Consider the following 23,969-nt stretch of genomic DNA (forward strand, 5'->3'; position numbering starts at 1 on the left):
TGTGCAGTGATTTCAGCACCAGGAATACTTTCAGTTCCTTGTGGCCAAGCCACAAGATGAGGAAAGGGTTGAAGAATTTGTAAGTGGAGGTAGGAGGGAGAAGCAACATAGAGATATACATGGTAAAGCAGAGTACAGGAGCCACTGGCTTAAGTTTTACTCTTTAATGTTCAAAGTAGCAAGCATCCTTAATTTTTTCAGAAAGTCCCTTTTTGACTCTGGTATAAATGAATGGTTTATTTACCATTCATTGCCTTTATAATCTTGAGGCCAATATATCATGTCTGACATAAGTGGTAAGATACTGACATATTTAGGACATCATGGCAAAAAAAATGCTGTTTTATTCCCAATATCCCAAATTCCGGACTTTCAGTGCCTGATAAATTCTTCTGAAAACTTAGACCGAGGAAAAAATGATTCATTCTGATTGATCACTGAAAACTAAAGTGTTCTTTGCCAGAATCTCCTTGTTGGACTTGAGGCAGTGATTCCACGTGCCCCACTGGGGGCTTCTTTCTGTAAACTAACAGGTGGAAATGTGAGTTATAATAAATAAAGCATTTGAAAGGGAAGCCCAAAGTTCTCTTGTTGTGAAGTTTTATAATAATTTAAAAATAGTTGGGCATAGTGCTTTATTCCTGTAATTCCAACTATGCAGGAAACAGAGATCAGGAGGTTTACAGTTTGAGGCCAGCCTGGGCAAACGTTATCAAGACCCCATCTCAATCAGTAAGCCAGGTATGGTGGCACATGTCTGTGATCCCAGCGACATAGGTAGAAGTATCACAATCTGGGCTGGCCTTGGCCAAAAAGAACCATGACACCCAGCCAGCCATAGTAGGTCACACCTGTAATCCCAGCTTCTTGGGAGGTAGAGATCAGGAGGATTTGTAGTTAGAGGCAAAACCTGGTTAAAAGAAAAAAAGAATTAGTTAGAAGCTACCTTAATCAATAAGTCAGGCATAGTGGTACACACCTGTGATCCCAGCCACCGCTGAGACTGTAGGTAGAAGGATCACAATTCAAGCCCAGGCAAAGACCCTATTTAAAAAAATTACTACAAGCTAGGAGCTGTAATCCTAGCTCTCAGGAGGCAGAGATCAGGAGGATCATAGTTCAGAGCCAGGCCAGGCAAATAGTTTGTGAGACCCTATCTCAAAAACTACCCAACCAAGAAAAAAGAGCTGGCAGAGTGGTTCAAGTGGCTATTTTGTTTTGTTTGGGAGGACTAGGGTTTGAACTCAGGGCTACATGCTTGCAAAGCAGATGTTCTCCTGTTTTAGCCATACCTCCAGTCCATTTTGCTCTGGTTATTTTGGAGATGGGGAGTCTCGAGAACTGTTTGGCTGACTTCGGTCCTTCTGACCTCAGCCCCCAAGTAACTACAATTACAGGTGTGAGCTACCGGTGCCTGACTTTGAGTTGTCTTGTTAAAAGAAGGTTTAGCTTATCGACAACTTTGTTTTTACCCATCTGAAGTGATACCTGGTTGCATTAAAGATACAGGTGACCGAAGGATTTCTTTGATGTGGTTTCACACTCCCTCTTCCCTGTTTTTCTGATGCTGGGCTCTTCTTCCTGGACTATGCTTTTATTTTCTATATTTTCTATTTCTTGACAGCATTGATATTTCGCCTGGAAGGAAATATCCAAGAATCCTTAGAACTCTTCCAGAAGTGTGCTATTCTCAGCCCTCAGTGTGTTGATAATCTCAAGCAGGTGGCCAGATCTTTGTGAGTATTGGTAGCCTGGAGGCCCTACGACAGTTACAGAGAACAGTGTAAAGTGCATTCTAGGCAGAACCTGCTGCTGGCAGCCCACAGGAGGAACCTGGCTTGATGGGTATATGATTCATTGTGAAGAATGAGGATTCACCTTGAAATTTGAGATGATATAACCTAGTATTGAGGAGCTAAAACTACTTCAAATGCTGCACATTCTGTTTTGATCAAAGAACCCTGATATGTTTGTCACACAGACAGTGTCGTCTTGTGCCTTAAGTCCTCTAATTACATTGGTAATCCATAGCATTCTCCTCACCTTCTATTCCAGTACTTACAGTACCTGGCACACAGTAAGTCTGTAGTAAATATTGTTGACTGAGTGCCCTGCAGGCTTCTCTGTGGAAGCAAGCTACAGGGTCTCTTGCTATCAGGTACACTACCTTCCCGGAGTTGTGCAGAGCCACACCGAGTTCCCATCTGCACTGTCTTCCCTATGTTGTTGTACAGATCTGTGTTGTTTTCCCATTTCTGTCCAAAGTCATGATTCAATATCAAGGAAAGAAACTCAAACTTGGGAGGAAGGGCTATGTTCCTAATGGATGACGTTGATAAGTGATGGCAGCCATTGCTTCATGGTGAATCGTTTGTTTTATTTCTTGTTTGATCTATATTTGTAGTACATTGTAGAAAAGGTTACAGAAGACTTCCACTAAAATTGGTATATAATGAAACGATGGCCTTGGAGCAGCTTCCAGTGCAATCCCAGGATGAGAGCCTCTGTTACGAGAGTGCAGCTGCCTCCCAGCCTCCCCACAACAATCAGCTCAAGAAAAATAATAAAAGCTTCTAGAGGTTTAGCTCTCTGAAATATGAGTGAAATGTGGGGCTAGTAGAGTTTCTCTTGTAAGAACTTGGAAGGGGGTAATTGTGGAAAACATGTCTTTCACAGATTTCTCTTGGGAAAACATAAAGCTGCCACTGAAGTCTATAATGAAGCTGCTAAACTTAACCAGAAAGATTGGGTAAGTAAGGAACTTTCGGTGGCACTGGGATTTGAACTTAGGGCCTCATGCTTGTTAAGCAGGTACTCTACCAGGCGCTTTGAGCTACACCCAAAACCAAAGTCACGGACTTTCAGTGCTTTCTATTAGTAATCATGTTAATGGTTCCATTTATCAAATGGACTGCCTTAAGATATTAATAGAATTCTTACATGCCCAAATGTCTTTATTTTATTCTCACACTTTATCACTGATTTGGTTCAGTGTAGGATCAAAAATCGTTTCCTCATGACTTTGCAAATCATGGCTTTCCCGTCTGAGTCTTGTTCATTACCCTGCTTTGTCTGCAGAAGCTGTGGGGATTTTCTGTTTGTCATTGGAGTTCCAGAATATCAGGAGTAGTTGTCTAAACTGTGGTTTGTTTCCTTGTTTTTCCCCATCTGCCCTTTCACTCTGAAAACCCTTGCCTTTCTTTGGGTCAGGAAAGTTTTCTTTGAGTAGTTATCTGATTACTTTTCCCCCTCCATTGTCTCTTTTTATAAAACTAGTGTTTATTATATACTTTGATCACAGTCACCCTCCCCCATTACCCTCTCTTTCCATTCTCTCTTTATATCAGTTGGCATATGTGTAACCAAACAGAAAACTGTACTAAACATTAGCCTTACAAATTAGGGGTTCATGAAACAAAAAGTCCAGGTAAGCTGTCGCTGCATTGATTTGGTGGTGCTGGAGTGTCAGGACTGAGACTTTATCCTCATGGTTACATGATGAAGATGCAGCTGTAGCATCACATCTGCATTCTTAGGAAAGGAGAAAGAGGAAGCAACAAAGAGCAAGTGTAGATACATCCTGTATTAGGAAACACAGCTTTGCTGGACACTCCCAACAGAGGTCCACTCACGTCATGCCAGCTCCTTGCTCTGAAAGGAAGGCTGAAAAAGTTGTTTTTAATCTGGACACATTGCTACTCAGAACAAAAGTAAAGTGCTGCTAGTCAGGAAAAAAGAGGAGAGTGGGTGTTAGGTGGATAACTAACAGTGTCCGCCTCTGTTTTCTGCTTTCTCACAGATATAATAGAGAGCTTTGGACATGTTCTCCACATCTGTCAACTTGCTTCTTATTCTCTCCTTCCTTGTTTTATTCTGTGTTTAGGGAACGTTTCCTGTTTTATCATCCAGATCATAATTTTTGTTTTTAGCTGTTTGTTTTTTGTTACTTAGCCTACCCCATTTTTATATCAGTAATTGTGTTGTAGTTTCTAAGATTTTGTCTTTTCTTGTAATACTTCTCCAGTATCTCTTCTTGAAGCTTGAAGTTCTTTTCTGCTTCCCAGAATTATCTTTCTTTTCGTCTTCCTTTCAGTTCTTCTTTTTTTTTTTTTTCCAGTACTGGGGTTTGAACTCAGGGCCTTCACCTTGAGCCACTCCACCAGCCTCTTTTTGTAATGGTTATTTTTGAGATAGGGTCTCATGAACTATTTGCCCGGGCTGGCTTTGAACTTTGGTCCTCCTGATCTCTGCCTTCTGAGTAGCTAGGATCATAAGTGTGAGCCACCAGCACCTGGCTACCTGCCATTATCTTATTTAATGACTTTTGAAACAGTCCTGTAAAGTGGGGACGATTTCCACCAGTGACAATTGAGGAAGCTGAGGTTTTGGGAGATGGAATGACTTGCTGAAGGACAGTGAGGGTGGCAGATCAGAGCTAGGGTTCAGCTTAGTATCTCGGCTTGCTTATTTAGGCCTGTGGTATTTCTGCTGCCCTTGGAGGAGTCACCTCAGAAAAGATAGGATTTGACTCTGGTTTTTTTCTATTTCCTTTCCAAATTTCCTTTGCTGTCAGTTTGTTTAAGGAATATTGCTGGTACCTTCTCAAATAATACCTAGGAAAATGATTCAAAAAGTTAGCTCTGTCCTCATAGCATGATGAAGTGGGTAGTGCACAAGTTTTGGAGGCACTTCTAAGTTGACATCCTGGCACTTTTTAATGTGTACAGGATTTGAATTGATACTTAAGTAATTTTTTATGCAACATTGGTTTATTATGTAGCAAAAGTACAAGGATACTTGGAAAATGTTAAACTAATTGTTGTCTGTAAGCCTTGCAGTCCATGTGTCTTGGACAGGGATCCATTCTACTCCTAATGGATGTTTCCCAAGAGTACTTTTTCACCCTTCTTTTCTCCTCTAAGGCTGCTAGGGGAGATTTATTATAAAGGAATTCATGAGATCTCAGCACTTAAGGTCATGAGGTATGAGTTGGTCTTGCAATGAACTAGAACTAGAAAGCTGTCAGCAACTAAGTAGCCACCCTTATTTCATTTCATCTTTTGTTTCTGTAGATTAGAGGTTGCCCAATTTTCTGTAAAGGGCCAGTTAGCAAATATTTTCAGTTTTACAGCTTCATGCTGACTTTGTTTCAGCTACTTAACGCTGCAGTTCTAGTGCAGAAGAGCCATACAAGTGGTTGTGACTGTGTTCCAATAAACTTTTATTTACAGAAAAAGGACAGGAATGGATTTGGCCCATAGGCCACTGTTTTTGACCCTCAACCTTGGCTCTAGACTTCTGCAGACTACTCCAGTTGCATATACGGTATTCATCAAAATAGTCTCTAGACAATGCTGTCAGCCCCCAGGTCCACATCTAGGGAATTTAGTGCTGGCAACTAGCTAGAGCTCCATTCCAGTTTCATATGCCTATGGGAAAACTACTGACTCAGGGAGCCAGAGATAGATAGACAGGATTTCCTTAAGGGTGAAACTGTGTGAATTAACATATATTTGGTTCTGAACTCCAGGAAAAAAAAAACCTATAAGGCATGTTTTGGAGTTTTATACTTTGTTGAATGTGGTTTCACTCTAACTCTTACTGTGGATTACGCTAAGCTGTTTTTTCTTTTGTCCGCAGGAGATCTGCCATAACCTAGGGGTCTGCTACATTTATCTGAAACAGTTCAACAAGGTAATGTACGGAGGTGGAGTAGGAGTTGCTGGGATTTCCCTGAGGGTAACTGTGTACTGTTTAGAGGTGCTGTTGCCACTGTAATTGTATATTCTCTCTAGTGTTTGCAGAGCTTTTTGGAAGTGAAAATTAAAAGGGCCTTTTACATTTATCCCCATTTTAATTCTCATTTGTCCATCACTCAACTTTTCTTTCTACTTTTGACAAGAAAATGGAAAGTTCTAGAAATATTATGAATGGTCATCTAATTGCTTTCTTCTTCTTTCTGTTCTTTTTCTCTACCCTGAGTTTAGTTTTCCAGTGTAGAAACAAAAGCCCAATAAGACAAATACCAAAGAGTGGACTTTGCCAGGCATGGTGGTTTATGCCTATAATCCCAGCATTTGGGAGGTTGAGGCAAGAGAATCTTGACTTTGAGACCAGCCTGGGATACATAGTTGAGACAGTGTCTCAAAAAAAAAAAAAAAAAAAAAAAATTGGGCCCTTAAGGCTTTAAGGTGTAGTCATGACTATATGAGCTATCTAAAATGTGCTGACAGAAACTGATTTTAGTTTTTAAGGTCACTGAAAATTAAGGTGTAAGCAGATCTAATTTCTGAGAATTTTTAGTTTTTTCTGTATTTTTCATGATAAAAAACTTTTATTTCATTGTGAATTATCTCTAGGCTGTAAAGCTTTTATATCAGACAAAGCACTTTGAACTTACATTTGGTACTTACATAAAGAATGTATTTCTCGCTCTCTTTTTTATTTGGCAGCACTGGGGTTTAAACTCAGGGCTTCACACTTGCTAGGCAGGTGCTCTATCACTTGACCCACTCACCAGCCCTCTTTTGTGTTTCGAGATAGGATCTCTCAAACTATTTGCTGGGGTTGGTTTCAAACCTTGATCCTCATGATCTCAGCCTCCCAAGTAGTTAGAATTAGCTGGTGTCCAGCAAGAAATATATATATCTTAACTGAGGAGTAGATGAAATTTTTGAGAGCTGTAAAAGGTAACAGTGGTGGAATTGGGTAGTTTCCTTCATAAAGTTCCCACTTCCTGAGGGTGAAGTTTTATTCTGACTCTGATTGGTTAATACCCATGCATCAGTGTTTAGTTAGTGGCAGTTTGGTAAGTGGTATAACCTAGTCTGTCACCTCTGGTGTGGAAAACAGTCTGCACATCAGCAATTGAAATGGAAGAGTAACTTTTTCTCAGGTGGACACCAGCAGCTCACTCCTGCTGTCCTAGTTACTTGGGAGGCTGAGATCAGGAGGATCACTGTTCAAGGCCAGCCTGGGCAGATAGTTCAGGAGACACACATCTCCCAAATAACCAGAACAAAATGGACTGGAGGTCTGGCTCAAGTGGTAAAGCACCTGCTTTGCAAGTATGAAGCCCTGAGTTCAAACCCCAGTCCCACCAAAATAAAAAAAAAAAGAGAGAGAGAGATTTGGTGGGCCATTTAGGTTTTCTAGATGGATCTACAGTTTTATATACTTGATTAGATTTTTCTCTTCAGAGGATATTTTGTGCAGGTACATTTCTATTCACAGAATTATTGTGAGCCAGGAGAGAGGCAGGATTGGTCTTTGGTTGAACCTGTCCTGAGGAGAATAATATTCAGATTTTACTGTAAAGGTAATAGGCTAAGCAAATATAATACCTGGTATTTATATAAACATTTGTGAATCAGTAAATGACTAAAAAGGGCCTTTTGTTCACCTACTAAGATACAAGCTCCCCTATAGCAAGGAGTTATTTTATTTGTTAATTCTTCTAGGGTGTGGCTCAAGTGACAGTGCACCAGATGGCAAGTACAGGCCCTCAGTTCAAATTTCAGTACTGCCAAAAAAAAAAAAAAAAGGGTATGTTAATTCTAACATACGTAGCACCTAGAACACCAGGCACTCAATGAAAACTTGAGTGAATAAATGAGAACAATCTATTCATTCATTTATCATCACATTGGTGGGGAAGACAAGGCCCACCTGGGGAAAGTTGTACAAGTGGTTAGAGGTATAGCTGGGATCAAGTTTGGTAGGGTATTTTACACTGTATTATGGAGTATGAGTCAAGGGTATAGACGTACCCTTTCAGAAAACATTCAGAAAATTAATCATCTTGTATGAACTGTCCTGAGTGGTTCCAGAGTCAGTCTGTCTTGGTCTTTGGTCTTGGGGGTTATCGGCTGACACACTCAGTGTTGCAACATTAGTGTAGAGGATCTCACTTTGTATTCACAGTAGAAGCCATGTCTGTCTAGCAGTAGTGATCTGGTTCTCTTGACTTTTAGGCACAAGACCAGTTGCAGAGTGCCCTCCAGCTTAACAGGCACGATCTGACTTACATAATGCTGGGGAAGATCCACCTACTGGAGGGAGACTTGGACAAGGCCATTGAAATCTACAAGAGAGCAGTGGAGTAAGTGTGTCTGTTTCCCTTAGAACAACGAGAAAGTAAAAAAAATAGAGATGAGTGAACTTCCAAGTCTAAGGGAAGATATGTGTGACTGTTACTTGTATGAATTAGAGCAAAAGCTAAGCTAAGGTTTATGTTAAGAGCTGTCAATGAATGATGGTGTCAATAAGGCAAGATGGTGTTTTTTCGCACCTGTAATGTAAAGATGGCTGCTCTAGGCTGGCTAGGCAGTTTTGCTTCACAAGCCAACCAAGGATGTAGTAACCTTCCTTAACTCGCTGTCTTTACCTGACTTGCATGTTGTTACATGCCTTGTGTGATGTAACATCCATGTTCCAGGCTATGCTGAGGGGAGATGGTACTGAAAGCTAAATATGGAATAAGCATATGGTGATGAGTTCTAAATGACCCAGAAATCGCACATATTCCTGCGTACATTCCACAGTTTGAGTGGCAACACATAGCTGCAAGGGAAGTGGGCAGTTGTGTACTCAGCAGTATTTTGGGGCTTCATTGCCAGTTTCCCATTGTGCTTTTATAACAGATCTTGTGTTTCCAGAAATGATATTAGGGACAGAAATCTCCTGACTCAGTAATAAACATCTGGCCTTGGTGGGGGTTTTGTTTGTTTCTTTGGTACTGGGATGGAACCCAGGGTCTTACACATGCTAAGCTGCTAAACATGTACCCTAATCACTGAGCTACACCTCCATCCCCAAGTCTTGATTTTAAAAACATCACTAAGGCTGTCCTATCCCGTATTCTAACAGTAGTGATTTCCCATGATAGTGTTCCATACTTCATCTCTGGGAACACATGCTATCATCTCTGTGTAGACACTCTGGTCTTATTTAAGTAGGATAGCATGTTTAAGTGCTTGTTAATAGAATGTCTGCCTCTAGTTCAAGGCTTGTAATTCCTGATCATAAGATTCTAAACTAAACTTAGATTTCTGTTTATTAATTGTCTCTGTCCTCTATCATGGTAGTGAATTTTCTGGGTATATCGATTACAACACACAGCTTTATGCATTTTCTTCAACAACGTTATGTCTAGAATGACAGGAAAATCCCTCGATTTGGTAAGCTATAAAAGACGTCAAGAGGCTAAGCTTACATGATGCTGGGTGGCAGCCCTGATTCCTGACTCCTCCCTTCTTAGAAGTTGGCTCTTTGAGGTTAGTCCACATGGGTCCAAAGGAGGGTGTCCTTCCAGCAACCAGAGAAGGGCTTAGTCGTTACATTTCCCAAGGGAGGAAAGAAGACAGTTGAGCATTTGGAGCCTCACTGAGAGGCTCATGGCTCATGACCATTATTCATGACCCATGGTGTGGAAAGGCAGTGCCTGATTTTTCTATGACTCTGTAGAAGTTACTTTTGTAGTTTTGGGAAGAAAGTGATCAAAATGGGTGTCTATTAGAATGACAGGAAATGAAAGGCAAATTCTCAGGTAAAGTAAGAAAGTTGGTGGCTCCAGAATCGTGCTGGTAACAGATGTCTGCCCTCATTCCTTAGGAGCAGGAGACAATGTTTCTTGCCCTTTCATGTTTTAACTGTTGAAACTGTTAATCCTGTAGTCACGTAATCTCCATTCTGTGTTGTTCTGGCTTGTTGAAAAAGGCAAGTATCAGTGAGGGATTGAGAAGGCAGGTAGTATTTTACTCAGGACAGTGTTTACTCCCAAGGGTCAATGGCTAATTCTTTCCTAGGGCTGGTATGTCTCCCTTCCTTTGTTTAGTTTGGCTAAACCATGGCACTTTGTTTTATTTGGAGAGCACAGCATTAGGGGCCTTGGATTCCTAAATTACACAGAATATTATGCTGCCTGGCACTGTAAGCGCAGTGAACAACAAAAAAGATTCACAAAGGGGGACTATCATAAGCTGTGTTCCTGACTGCCTTGGTTTTAAAGCTTTGTCCTTTTAATTCTGATCAGTGTAATCAAGACAGTCACACAAAATACGCCATAAGTTCTTTCTCAGAATGTTGGTCCTAAGAAAGGAGTCTGGATTCTGAGCATCTCTTTCTTGCTGAGCAAACCCTGCAGCCAGGGTTGAGGTGACCTACTTTTGAAGGAAATTCCCAGACTGCCTTCAGGAATGTACATGGGGAGCCTCATTGCCAAGAGGACCAGGTGATGACATGTGTCCCATATCCACAGCTCCCCCTGAACATCTCTGTCTTACAGGTTCTCACCAGAAAACACAGAACTACTCACAACTTTAGGACTGCTGTACTTGCAGGTAATGAAACTTTACTCTTCCCAGCACTAACAGTAGAAATGCTTGGGGGTTGTGTAAGGTCGTTTCCCTGCATTTTGATAGCTAGCACATTTGCTAATGGTCATATGGAGCACGAGAGCTTTGCTCTGTTTGATTCTCTTTGCTGAAGGAATTAAGTTTCTGTATTCAAGTTGGAAGCAATTCTGTTTTAGCCTTACTGCAATTCCAATTCTTATTCACCAGGGAAAGGGCATATACGAGAAATAGCTGTCTGGTCTTGGGAGAGAAACTGATAGAAGTTAGCACATGGTGGAGCTCTGGGGCAAAGGCTGTTTGTGTTGCCCCTTTCCAGCCCAGGCCCTATAAGAGAAGGCAGGCAAAGCACATCCAGAGTCCTGAATGTGAAAGGAACATTTTTTTAGCTCTGTCACCCAGGGGTCTCTGAGTGTCCTTGTCTTGCCCACCTCCTCCAATTTCCCTGCTTGATGATTCTGCCTCAGTGGCAGCTAGCTTTATGTCTAATTCATTCTTCTGTAAGAGGAACCAGGAGCTCAATCCTGGGTCCTCTGGGCTTTGGTTTGGGAGGCTGGCCCCAAAGGACATGAGAGGCATTAATGTGGAACAGCACAAGTGTGGCTGAAATGGTGCCCAACAGATAGATACTTTGACCTTAACAGGAGACAATGAACAAATAAGAAAGCCATAGAAATGGGGGTATTGATGCTACTTTCACAAATGACTGAAATGGGTGTTTCCATTTAGGGCGCCTGAATTGCTCTCTGATGTAAATTCTCTGGTTTACTTTTTTCCAAGCTTGGCGTTTACCAGAAGGCATTTGAACATCTTGGAAATGCACTGACTTATGACCCTGCCAACTACAAGGTATTGCAGACTGAAGCCCCCGGGCCCTCCACATTAGATGGTTCCAGGGCCCTTAAGAGGAACTGCAAAGCAAGGGGACATGCCCTCATCTTGAATACCAAGAAGTCAGCCTCTTTTTTAGTAGTGCTGGGATTAAATCCAGAACGACCATTCTGTCACTAAGCTACAGCCCTACCCTTGAGAAATCTTCTCATTTGAAAATATTGGGACATGTTGGTGCTCTCCTCCTTATCTTCTGAAACAGCACATTTGCTGCAACAGGCCTGTAACCTCTGCAGAAAGCAAAATTGGAGCACGTTAAAGTTTGTGTGTTACTTGAGAAATCCACAAAGCCTCCAAAGCTTTGTCCCACAGAAGTGACTGTGGGCTCTGAGATTACAACTTCTGTCCAGATTAGACATTGGGGCTGACACCAGTGGATGAGTATTGTGGCAAGGGGAGAAACACCCGGTAGAGCTGTTTATTGACACAAACTTGGTCCTGATTTAGCCTGACTGTGGGTTCTCTACCTTGACACCTGTCCTTGGAGAGAGAAGGGCTGGACTGATAGGATAAAAGATGACTCACTCTCTATTTTGTGGTAGTAAGAACAGGATCTTAAGTAGCCAAGGACAGGTATATTTGGGGTGTCTGAAGCACTCGGTGTACCAAGTAGAGGCTGCAGAGAGCAGGTTAAAGGCAGTATTTATTGAAATATTACTTTCTCTAGCTAGAAGTTGGAAGTGAGGTTAAGCTGGTGACATTTTGTTTGTACTATGTGGGGTTCTGGAACATTCCTCAAGAGCTTGGGTATGTTATTTTCCCTGGAAGTTTTTCAGTTCTACGTACACTAAGGGGCCTGCTGAGTACCTGCACTAAGGAGGCAGCTTCACCTCTGCCTCCTTGTTTGTTTTCTTAAATAGGGTAACATATTCAAATGCTGTACTCTTTTGGGGCCGACTGGATCACTAACTTCCCCTGTGCCATGTTTTCAGGCCATCTTGGCAGCAGGCAGCATGATGCAGACCCACGGGGACTTTGACGTTGCCCTCACTAAATACAGAGTTGCTGCTTGTGCTGTTCCAGAAAGTCCTCCACTTTGGAATAACATCGGAATGTGTTTCTTTGGCAAGAAGAAATACGTGGCAGTGAGTGTCCTCTCACAAGGACTGTTTGTGCTCAACCATGCAGTTACGGCCTACTGAGCTTGCCCACCCCTCACTGAGTGCCCCCCTCTGCAGGCTATCAGCTGCCTGAAACGAGCCAACTACTTGGCACCCTTCGACTGGAAGATTCTGTACAACTTGGGCCTTGTCCATTTGACCATGCAGCAGTACGCGTCAGCGTTCCACTTCCTCAGCGCAGCCATCAGCTTCCAGCCAAAGATGGGGGAGCTCTACATGCTTCTGGCTGGTAAGACGCTGGTGCCCTGTAGCGGGGAGAAGTGAATTCCTTTAGAGATTGCATAGGGATCTGAATTACTGTCCTGCAGCTTGAAGAAATATGAGAAAGATGCCCAGGTACCTGGTTGCTTTTAACTTGCGGGAACCACACTAGACTCACAGGTTAAGTCACAGCCTTACCTAGCTCACCTCTTACCACACTTTCTTGGTTTGGCTTTTTTTCCCCCTGGTGCTGGTGCTTCTGGCCGTCATATATACTGAACTTGAGTACAGCACCAATATTGAGTATTAAGAACTTGGGCTTTAGGTAGGGGTCTTGCCTCCTCTACTTAATATCTATACCTAGGGCAGATGTGAGGATTATATGATTACATACTCAATGAATAATGACTGATAGTTTCGTTGTGGTTATATAACTGGCCTGTATTGTTGTTATAGTTGGCCCCTGATAATCCCATGTCAAGCTAGAGCATGTTATATAGTATGGTTCCACTCTTGAAACGCATGTATGCCATACAGATTAAATATGATCACAAAACTAAGTTAAAATGTAGCCAGGCAGGGCTAATAATACCTGTAATTTCAACACTTAGGCTGAGGCAGGAGAGTCCAAAGCCAGCCTGAGCTACATTATGACTCTGCCTAAAAAAACCTAAAAATGTTGTTTGGAGTTACCAGACATTTATGTTAAAATCATTCAGGATTGATTAAATTTTTCCTGCTTGCTAGGAATGCCGTCTTATCACTTGAGCTATGACTGCAGTCATGACTAAATACTCTTAGTGGGGAAATTTCTCCATATGCTAAACTTATATAAACCCCAGAGTACTTCCATGTCTGCACCGAAATGGTCTTCAGGGATTTCCTTTTGGTCATTACTGCAGGGTTCTTACTTACAAGAGAAAGGTTGCAAAAGCAACTTAGTAGGCATGAGCAACAGTTGTAACTTGACAGTAGAGATGGCCTTCACACAGTCCTGAAGGACACGCATAGCTGAGGCACCACTGTGAGCAAAGGCATGCAGGCATGGAACCATGCGGTGTCCCCCCCAAGTTAGCAGGCAGTGGGCAAAGAATGGGTGGGAAAGATCTGGGGTCAGACTATGAAGGGCCATAGGAACAGTACAAGAAGCACAGACTTTATCCTGAGGCCCTTCCCACAGTCTGTATTCCTACCTCTCCTCGTAGGTAGGTGCCTATGAAAAGTGAGTGTATGGCTGCTGGCAAAGTGGAATGGGCAGGGCCTTCAGAGCAACTGTTTTTACTTGTTTCATACATTAGGCTTCCAACAAATACTGATTAGTCTGGTGCCTGTGGCTTTCGCCTGTAATCCTAGCTACTCAGGAGGCAGAGATCAGGAGGATTACAGTTTGAAGCCAGCCTGGGCAAACAGTTCATGAGACCCTATCTCGAAAACCCCCATCACAAAAAAGGGCTAGAGAAGGGGCTTAAGCTGTAGGCCCTGAGTTGAAACCCCAGTACTGAAAAAAATAAAATAAAAAATAAAAAGCCTGACTTAAAAAGGAGGGGAAAATTGCTGAGGGGGAAAAAAAAAAGAGGGGAGTCTTCGGTTGCTAAACAAAAATGTGAAGACCACAGTTACAAGATGACAGGGAGCTATTGAGGATTCTTAAGACTGATAGTGCTGAGTCACAGTGTAAGTCAGTGAGATGCTGGAAGCACTGTAGAGGGTGGTAGGAGACATTGTCACTGGTTTGGGCTTAAAGCAGGGCAGTGGCAGAAGAGAAACCATAAAAGTAGGATGTATAGAATTTGACAGCTGATTAGTGGTAGAGAGAGGTGTCTAAGCTGAAGGGCTGAGTGAGTACATGGTAGTGCCATGAGCTGAGGGGGTAGCGGGGTGGTTCATTGTGGGAGTGCTCTTGAAATACTCTTGAAATACTCTTCTTACTTTCCAAGTTGAGCTGTCCTCACTTTCTTTGTTGCAGTGGCCCTGACCAATCTGGAAGATACAGAGAATGCCAAGAGAGCCTATGCAGAAGCCGTCCGCCTGGATAAGTAAGCTGCTTTTGGGAATGGTCTGGACTCTGCAAAGCAAGCCATAGCACTAGTGTTAAGTCAGCCCAGACTCTCCTCCATGGCCTGCGTGTGGAAGGGTGTGGTTCCTAAGAAAGCAGGACTCAGCAGGAATTAACACTGAGAAAATGTTTTGGGTTTTGGGTTTATTAATCAGGAGGCCAGAGAAAGTGCTAGCTGACCGTGGCCTTAGTTTGCTGATAAGCTGTGGACTAGCTAGAATACCAGATGGGACTCTGTGCTCAGCTTAACCCAAAGTGAACTTAGTTCTGCTAGGATTTGTTCCATTGGCTCCAGAGCAGGGTGGGGATCCCTTTTTCAACCCTACCTTGTCTGTACTGAGTGCTGAGATGTCAGGTTTGGGCCCAATGCTAGCTTTACTGGTTGGGAATTAATTCCTTGATTCTTCTCCACAGATCCAGATAGCACATGGTTCCACCTTGCTGTGGAATGGAGACACCTTAATCAGTTTTGTCTTGTTTGTATGTAATGAGAAGGATCTCCAAATGACCACTAGTTGCTTCATAGAGTTCCTGTCTGTCTGTCACAGGTGTAACCCTTTAGTAAACTTGAACTATGCTGTACTGCTGTACAACCAGGGTGAAAAGAAGGATGCCCTGGCCCAGTATCAGGAGATGGAGAAGAAGGTCAACTTTCTCAAGGACAATAGCACTGTGGAGTTTGACTCCGAGGTATTTTTATTAGTTCCCAGACATCATTAAGCAAGCTCTCAGCAGACTTTTGGATCAAGCCCAAATAATCCAAATGCAAGGCGTTCCAGACTTAGAGCTCTTTTGGTTTTGATGTTCCTTGAAGCATGAGTTCATCAGTCAGTTACAGCCTGAGACATACTTTCCTAGAAGAGATAATAGTAAAAGGAAATTCAGGCTTTTGGGTTATCTGTTATGACTAATACAACTCATCTGAGATGAGGTCTGTATCTCTGTAGCTTCTTCCCACTTCCCTTCATGTAGGGAAAGGCAGAGTTAAGTCTAGTGATGCATCAAACCCTAAACTGTTGGGTTTTAAGGTCTTGTGTGAACCCCCTGCCATCCACTGAGGGAAAGTCTCTATGCTCTGCTATTCAAGAGTGACTTCGTTATGATAAGTACCCATTTCAGCTGGAACCCCCTGAAGGAAGGCCCAGGAAGAGGTGGGTTGGCTTCTCTCTGCTGACTTGCCTGTGACTCTGTTTTTTTCTCCCCATGTGGACATAAGATGGTAGAGATGGCTCAGAAGTTGGGAGCTGCTCTCCAGGTTGGGGAGGCACTGGTCTGGACTAAACCAGTTAAAGATCCTAAATCAAAGCACCGGAGTGCGTCAGCCAGCAAACCCGCCTCTCTCCAGCAGCCTCTGGGCTCTAATGAAGCTCTAGGACAGGCAATGTCTTCAGCAGCTGCCTACCGAAAATTCTCTTCAGGTAGGCTACACTGCCCCATGGAGCCACCTGTGCAGCAGACTGCAGCTTTGAGCTGGGCTTGCACACTCTAGATGCGTAACATGGCCAGTTTAGTACTGGCCAGAAGGGGAAGTTTCTTTAGGGCAAGCAGTGTAGTCGGTAACACTTCTTACTAACAAGGCTTAGTTGGATGGTCAGTACACTGGGTTTTTATAATTAGAAATACTCTACTAAGTACATTCTCTCTTGCTTTATCATAGATCAGCATAGTATGGGTAATTAAAGATTTCTTTCAGTGACTGAGCCGCTGAAGACACACTTAACTATAGCTTTATTTCTTCAGTGTGGACTTCTCTCATAGCTGTACCATGATCTCACTAGTCCCAGAAAAATATGGGGTTTCCTCTTGAAATTTGACAGGAAAAATAATAATCGCTTCTGCAATCATGGAACTGAGAATTCAAGCTCTCGTTTTGTTACTAGGTACCGGAGGAACATCCCAGCTCACAAAGCCACCATCCCTCCCTCTGGAGCCAGAGCCCACTGTGGAAGCAAGTCCAACTGAAATATCAAGAGAAAAATAGGAACAACTAAGAGAAAAATGGCCAAAATAGGATGACCCTAGAGTAGGGCGCTCTTGGGCAAGGCCTTTGTACCAGATTGAGGAAGGTCACGTGAACAGGCAAAGCAAGGCCAGCCCTGTTCCTAGATTAAGCACCACAGAATTAAAACAACTTGGGATGTGTGGTGACAATCATGAGGAGCCTAAGACTTATGCAGCCCTCTGCTGGCCCCACTGTTCAGAAATAGGGAGAAGGTAGTCTAGACAGGTCCCTTTAAGAATTGGGAACAGGGCTTGAGTCACTGTGCACATAGCTCCAAGAGTCAGCAAGGCACATGGGGCAAAGGCCTTCACTAATTAATAAAGGACTTTCATTTCCCGGCTGACTGAGCCCTTCCTTTGTGCAAGGAAAGACAGACATGCTCAGAAGCCTCAGTGGTGACAAAGCCCTGACTTGCTGGAATGATGTGGTACATCAGTCCCCATGGCAAACATAAACCTTGGATTCATATCCAGTTAAACAATCTAAAAGAAAAAAATCATGAAAAGAGCTCAAAGTCAAGGCCCAAACTGGGAAGTAGCCCAGCCGCATTTGCCCAAGAGGAATCTAGAACAAATCCCTGTATTTTGTTCTTACGCGAGGTCAGAGTCTAGAGCCTTATCATGTCAGTAGGAGCCAAGGGCTGGTCTGGTATCAGCACCAAGGATCTAAAGAGGAAAAAAAGGAAAAGCTGCTTAGCCAACGAATTTTAATGTAAGACAATCAATGAAAATCACTGACCACATGTCATCAATACATTGTATGTCCTTTTAAAGATTATGTATCATTCTTTTGGGGAAAAGCTGTTATTCAGGTATTAAAATAAGAGGTCACATTAAAAACTTTTTTTAAAACCATGATCACTGTCTTCTTTTACCTGTTTTCAAGCCTAGTTTGAAAATAGAGGAGGAGCTTCAAGGACAAGTTCCCACTTGGTAGTAGCACGGCCACTGCAGCAGCCCTCACTCCACTCACCTGGGGGCCAGTCCCCAGTTTTCACTTAAAGAGCCTTTTACTCAACAGAACTGGAAGGTAGAAAAGTGGCCCTCCAAAGTACTTGGCATTCTTTATACTATGACTGGGTCTGATTTGACACTGAAGAGGCAACTAGCTGAGCAGAAGCCTCTTACCTCCAGAAATTGAGCAAGATATCAGAAGTGATACCCCTGTCCCTAGTGCGTTTGTGACAACTGGGGTTTTACTCTGAGCAGTTGAGAAAAGTCAATTCTACATCAGTGTGGAGGCTGATCTACACTGGTCAAGTTACTGGAAAGGTCTCACAAATAATGAGAGTGTAAACTAAGACAGGTGGAGAGGAGGTGGTGGCAGATGTGAGAGAAGTTTAGGAGGTAAAATCAACAGAAAGCCAAAATTGACGGATTAAAAGTTAATGACTGGGAAGAATTATAGAAATCAAAGTAAAGGAATACAGGGAGAACTTGGGTCAAGGGTTAGTTGTGGAGTCTACGATGACATCCATTAGATACTGACTAGCTGGACTTCAGGAAGAGTCTGAAGACAAGATTCAGGAGCGTCTTGGATGACAGCTGCGAAGTACAGATTTCAAAGGAGTCTTCTAAGGAAAGGTGGTATTAAGAAGGCCGGGAGCCAAAGAAAGAAAATGAATATTTGTGGGGAAAAACAGAAGACTCAGCAACACTGGAGACTCAGGCAAAACCCACAGGGAACCAGGAGAGTAGCGAGGATGGAAAGTCAAGGAAGGAGTTCAGGAAGGGAACGGTAAGCCTCAGTGAACACTCCCAACAGAATGTTACTGTTCATCCCCAGTCTAGAAAGCCGAGGCTCAGAGAGGCAGATAAGTGGCCAGCATTTTTAACTCGGTCTGAAGAATACTGTTCCCATTAGTCACCAAGTAGAATGCACCACTGGTGAAGCTGTGCTGGCAACGGAAGCCCGTTTCGCCACAATGAAGCAGAATCAGACTGCTTTTCTGTGGTGCTGGGTAACTGAACGCGGGGCCTCGCCAATCTAGGAAGTTGCTCTACCACTTGCCACATTTCAGTACAAAACACAACGATCGAAAGTGCGTATGCACCTGGCATTACTTCAGCCCACATTATGCAAAGACAAATAACTGGATGTGTTAGTGTGTCCTCTCAGAAACTGATGATAGATAAAAAGTGGACACATAACCACCTTCGACTGCCCGGGCCTGCCATTCACAGAACAGGCCTAAAGCATGCTAGGCAAGTGCTCTACCTCTGAGCTACACACCCAGTCCTGAGTACACGTTCTTTGCAAGTGTGCAAGTACACTCAGCAAGACTGAATATGCTGGAGTGCCGGGATCGCAGAGGTCCTTAACCCGAAAGGGCTCAAGAAAGGAATGAAAAGACAGGACATACGAAAGGACTCACTCAGGGAGGGAATGACAAAACAGATTGAGAGGGCCAGCGGGCTGACGACCAACTGGCAAAATTTAATTTTTCTCAGCAAGCTTTATACAAGAGGAAGAGACTTAAACACCAAAACACTGACCTAGTTACAACCTTTCTGTTTTTGCCATCCTGCATTCTTACTGCCAGTGTCCCTGACTAAGCATAAACTTCCTTTCGGTCAAGGGGAACCACTTAACGTTCCTCCCCACCGTGATAGAGGCATGGGGCACCTGCAGGTTCCGACCCTGTCGGAATGCTGCTAAGCCACAGCGACCTTGTCAGACTGTGGTTTTTAGTTCCCAACACTGGATCATAAAATAGGTCTCATCTCAATGTCAGAACATAAACACGATGTGGTACACAGGCCTATAATCCTGACACTCGGGGAAGCTGAGGCAGGAAGATCATGAGTTTGAGGCTAGCCTGGGCTACACAGACTATGTCCCCCCCAAAAAAATTTCTGCGGGTGGAGGAGTGGCTCAAGTGGAAGAGTGCCTGCCTAGCAAGTGTGAGGCCCTGAGTTCAAACCCCAGTGACACCAAAAAAAAAAAAAAAAAAATGAAATTTACAGCATATGTACTCTGAATATAATAAAATTAATTAGAAGTTAACATGTCTAAAAAGCACCCAAATATTTGGAACTTGGCATTTGTAGTAATAGGAAATGAAAGATTATGTAATAAAACTCATAATTCAAGGAAGAAATAAAAAAATATTTTGACCTGAATGATAATGAAAAATTGAAATTGGCACCCTGTTAGCGGCGCTAACGGAATACACAGCCATCAACCCTTCTAGAGAGGAGAAGGTAGAAAAATCCAAAGGAAGAAAGGGAAGAGCAAATACTGTATGGGAAAAAGCTAAATCCCCAGGAGAGTCAGAGAACTCATCGGTGTCAGGATGAAAGAGGGCAGAGCGTTACAGACGTGGAAAACAAGGGAATATTCTGAACAATTTTTTGGTAATAAAATTGACAACTCAGAAATAACAGAAAAATGGAACCCAGTGAAACAAAATGAAATGTAAAATCTTCACAGATCTATCTTGTCAAACTGAATTTGTAAATCAAAAGCTATCATTAAAGCAAACTCCTGGTCCAGAGGCAAATTCTATCAAACACTTAAGAGACGAAATACACTCTGTATTACAAAGAACTTTCAGGAAACAGGAGGGGCAACTTCCCAACTTGTTGTATGAGGTCAGTACAACCCTGACATCAGAAGTGAAAGACGTTACAAAACAAAGCTATGAGCCATTACCCTGCACGAACAGAGGCACAAAGATTCTTAAACTATCAGGAACTCAAATCCAGCAACGCAGAAAGACTAATATGCGCGTCACAACCAAGTTGAGGTTAGCTCAGGAATTGAAGCTTGGCTTAATATTTAAAAACCAAAGCACTTACATGCAAACAAAGAAGAATAGACCAGGAAAGGCAGTTTTAGAAATGCTGTCAGGCAAAGGACTTACTACGAAGGGTGTCACCCAAGTACCAGGCAGGAGGATCAGAAGACACACATGGTGCAATCATGAGCATATGGGAGATGCTGCACATCCCAGGTCGTCACAGAAATCACATTAAATTAAGGCACCACTGCACACCTGCTGGAGTCACCCAAATCCACAACACTAGCACCATCAAATTCTGCAGAGGACATGGTACAGCCACTTTGGAAGATAATTTGGCAGGCTCTTAACAAAACTAAACATACTTTAACCCAACAATCATAGTCCTTGATATTTCCCAAATTACAATTATAAAAAAGCCCGCACACACAAGTTTATAGCAGCTTTCTTCACAACTGCCCAAACCTGGAAGCAACCATGATGTTCTTCAGAAGGTAAGTGGATGAATAAATGACAATACATCAGGACAAAAGAAAAAGTACTGAAAAGAGCCACGAGCCACGAAAAGACACGGGATTAAGATTACTTCAGTGTGTAATACTAAACCAATGACGCCAGTCTAAATTAACAGCTCCATATTACAAGATTCAGCTATATGGCATTCTGGAAATTTAGCCATTCCACAATATGTATTTCAATACAAGCTGTACACAGGATATACCATTTTGTTAATGAAAGAAATCTGGAGATGGGAGTAGCGGTGAATGCCTGTAATCCCAGCTACTCAAGAGACAGAGAAAGATTATAGTCTGAGTCTGAAACTGCTGGACCGACCCTGCACAGCATGAACTGTGGGTGGGGACGGGACTGCCCTTTTCTCAGCCAGCTGGACCTGCACGCCAGCGGGAAGCCAGGAGCTCTGTCCGCTGCGAGGTAATTCGGACAGCCATCTGAAGGAGAAACACTCTTGAGAAGCAGTTAAGGGTCCTAACTAAGTCAGTACCGAACAGGAATCGTGTCACCTCCAAAGCTTGTCCTTTGAACAAGTTATTCTGGAGCAACTGAGGGAAAAAAGGACGCTTACTTCACACTATTCACAAAAGTCAGCGTAAGATGAATTATAAACATGAATGTAAAGCCAAGAGCAAAGTTTGCAACTTACACTTTTTGGCATCAAAACTTGACTCCAAAGCTGCAGTCATTAAATAGCATGGTACCAGCATAAAATGAATACACAGACCAATGGAACTAAGATGAGAATCCAGAGAAACTCACATAAATGGGCAAATGAATTTTGACAAAGATGCTAAGGCCACGCAATAGGAAAAACAGTCTCTTCAACAAGTGGTGTTGAGACAATTCCACTCCTAGGGATATATATGAAGGAACGTGAGTCAGGTGACTCCAGAGGCACCTGCACACCCATGTTTACTGCAGCACTATTCACAATAGCTAAGCTATGGAAACAGCCAAGATGCCCCACCACTGACGAATGGATTAAGAAAATGTGTTTATATACAATGGAATTTTATTCAGTAGCAAAGAAAAATGAAATTCTGTCATTCACAAGTAAATGGATGGACCTGGAGAACATCATCTTAAGTGAAGTTAGCCAGGCTCAGAAGGCCACAAGCCGCATGTCTTCACTCATGTGAAATTACAGACCCAATGCAAATACAGCAATACTATGAAAAGCAGGCCACACCGAGGGGAGGGCACATGCGAGAGAGGGAGGTAAAAGAAGGCAGTTAGGAAGGTGAATATGGTTGATGTACTTCCTACACAAGAATGAATACAGAATTTTTACACCTGTTGAAATCACCATAAGAATGGGACTAAGATAGAAATCGGGTTATAATACATATATACATAGAAATGTCACAATGAAACACCCTGTACAGCTATCTTAAACAAAAATGTCATTTTTTTCCCTTTTACAAAATCAGAGATTCCCCAGGTCCTGTCTGGGGGCTTGGTACCAGTGGAAGGGGGGAGGACGTGGGGAAAGGGTGGCAGGGGGAATATGGTGCAAATTCTGTGTACCCATGTATGTAAAGGGGAAAATGAGACTTGTTGAAACAACTATTTCAGGAACAGGGAAAAGGGGGGGATAAAGGAGAGTGATGGAGGGGGTGAATTCAATGACGATATATTATAAGAACTTTTGTAAATGCCACAATGTACTCCCAGCACAACAATTTTAAAAAATCAATAAAAAAAGAAAGATTATAGCCTGAGGCTAGCCAGATGAAAGCATCTGAAAAATAAAACTAAGAGCAAAAAGGGCTGGGGGCGTGGCTCAAGTGGTAAAGCCTTTGCTTAGCAAGTGCAAGGTCCTGAGCTCAAACTTAACACTATACATAAAAAGTAAGTCAAAATATATTATAGACCTAGCCATAAAATTCCTAGAAGGAAATATGAGGCTATATTAATGACAGGCATAGTTCTGCTTCTCAGGGCAAAGAGAAGACAGTTCAGACACTACGAAAATAGGAATCCAAGGCTGGGGCATGGCTCAAGGGGTAGAGTGCCCGCCCGGCAAGCAGAAAACCCTGGGTTCAAATCCTAACACTACCAAAAAAAGAAAGGAAAGAGGAATTAAGCCAGAGTACATGAACTCTTAGAGCTCAGTAATAAAAACGTAATGACAATGTACACCAACCAAAAACTCAATTTTAAAAAGTTGCATTGGTTTGGATTTATGGCAGGCCCATCCTCTGGGCCTCAGTGTCCATGACAGAGCAAACTACGGCTCAGAACCACTGCCTGGCCTCTGCCTGTCGGCCGCTGGCACTGAAGTGGGTTGCACAGTGGGGAAAAAGAAAAGGGGGTCAGAGCTGGACGTGGCCAGTAAGCACAGGAAGTAATGCTCCTCACTTGTCACAGGTCTATGCAAATTAAAACCAAGATGAAACACCACTCTATACCAAGCAAAATAACTAAAATTAAACACTGATAATTCAAACTGTCGGCCACTGCTGGTGGGAATGTAAAATGGTCCAACTACTTTGGAAAAAAAGTGCTTCCATCCAGCAACTCTACTCCTATGGACTTTTACCCAAGAGAAATGACTACGTATCTATACAAACACTTGTTCATAACTGCTTTATTCATAAAAGCCTCAGTGGTCAAAGGCAGCACTCGGGAGGATCATGGTTGGCTGTCCTTGAAACCTTAGAGGCTCTTATGAATAAGCAAGACCCCATTTCAACCAGTGGCTGGATGTGGTGGCATGGGCCTGTCATCTCGGCTACTAGGGGAAGCACGAACAGGAGACTTGTGATCTGGGTCAGCCCCAACCTATAAAGTGACACCCTATCTCAAAAATGCCACCAAAATAAACAAACAAAAAATAAAAATAAAACACAAAAGGCTGGTGGAGTAGTTCAAGTGGTAGAGCACCTGCCGAGCAAGTTTAAGGCTTTGAGTTCAGCCACTAGAATCCCTCCCTCCTCCCCACAAAAAGCCATCAAAGTGGAAACCTGTATTTACAATGAAATATTATTTAGCTATAAAAACAGAATTACATGCAACATTACTATCAAAAAATCATGCTGAGAAAAGCTCTATACAAAAGACCAAATACTGAATGATCTCAGTCATA

The 23,969-nt window shown here is 42.8% G+C and overlaps 2 protein-coding genes and 1 non-coding gene across 4 annotated transcripts in view; 2 read left to right on the forward strand and 1 right to left on the reverse strand.

Moving 5' to 3' along the window:
- Bbs4 (Bardet-Biedl syndrome 4) overlaps window positions 1–17,480 on the forward strand; it is a 55,135-nt gene extending 37,655 nt beyond the window's left edge. The window contains exons 5-16 of one of the 2 annotated variants that reach the window (XM_074061516.1): window positions 1,625–1,736; window positions 2,677–2,749; window positions 5,641–5,694; window positions 7,974–8,101; window positions 10,286–10,340; window positions 11,133–11,201; window positions 12,176–12,328; window positions 12,407–12,593; window positions 14,532–14,601; window positions 15,170–15,311; window positions 15,838–16,039; window positions 16,502–17,480. In XM_074061516.1, the coding sequence (XP_073917617.1) occupies window positions 1,625–1,736; window positions 2,677–2,749; window positions 5,641–5,694; window positions 7,974–8,101; window positions 10,286–10,340; window positions 11,133–11,201; window positions 12,176–12,328; window positions 12,407–12,593; window positions 14,532–14,601; window positions 15,170–15,311; window positions 15,838–16,039; window positions 16,502–16,602 (1,346 nt within the window). In that variant the 3' untranslated portion in view covers window positions 16,603–17,480. The remainder of the gene's footprint in view (window positions 1–1,624; window positions 1,737–2,676; window positions 2,750–5,640; window positions 5,695–7,973; window positions 8,102–10,285; window positions 10,341–11,132; window positions 11,202–12,175; window positions 12,329–12,406; window positions 12,594–14,531; window positions 14,602–15,169; window positions 15,312–15,837; window positions 16,040–16,501) is intronic. The other variant, XM_074061517.1, reaches the window with a different exon arrangement.
- Window positions 15,295–23,969, reverse strand: part of Adpgk (ADP dependent glucokinase) — a 30,538-nt gene continuing 21,863 nt past the window's right edge. Inside the window, exons 7-8 of the mRNA XM_074061514.1 lie at window positions 17,218–17,288; window positions 15,295–15,475 (exon numbers count right to left, since the gene is read on the reverse strand). Of these exons, the coding sequence (XP_073917615.1) occupies window positions 17,247–17,288 (42 nt within the window). The 3' untranslated portion in view covers window positions 15,295–15,475; window positions 17,218–17,246. The remainder of the gene's footprint in view (window positions 15,476–17,217; window positions 17,289–23,969) is intronic.
- Window positions 23,051–23,178, forward strand: LOC141419333 (small nucleolar RNA SNORA42/SNORA80 family). The gene has a single exon (XR_012444118.1). It is a non-coding gene; the product is annotated as a small nucleolar RNA SNORA42/SNORA80 family (small nucleolar RNA).

Source organism: Castor canadensis, chromosome 19 (assembly GCF_047511655.1).
Source record: "Castor canadensis chromosome 19, mCasCan1.hap1v2, whole genome shotgun sequence".
Lineage (NCBI taxonomy): Eukaryota > Metazoa > Chordata > Mammalia > Rodentia > Castoridae > Castor > Castor canadensis.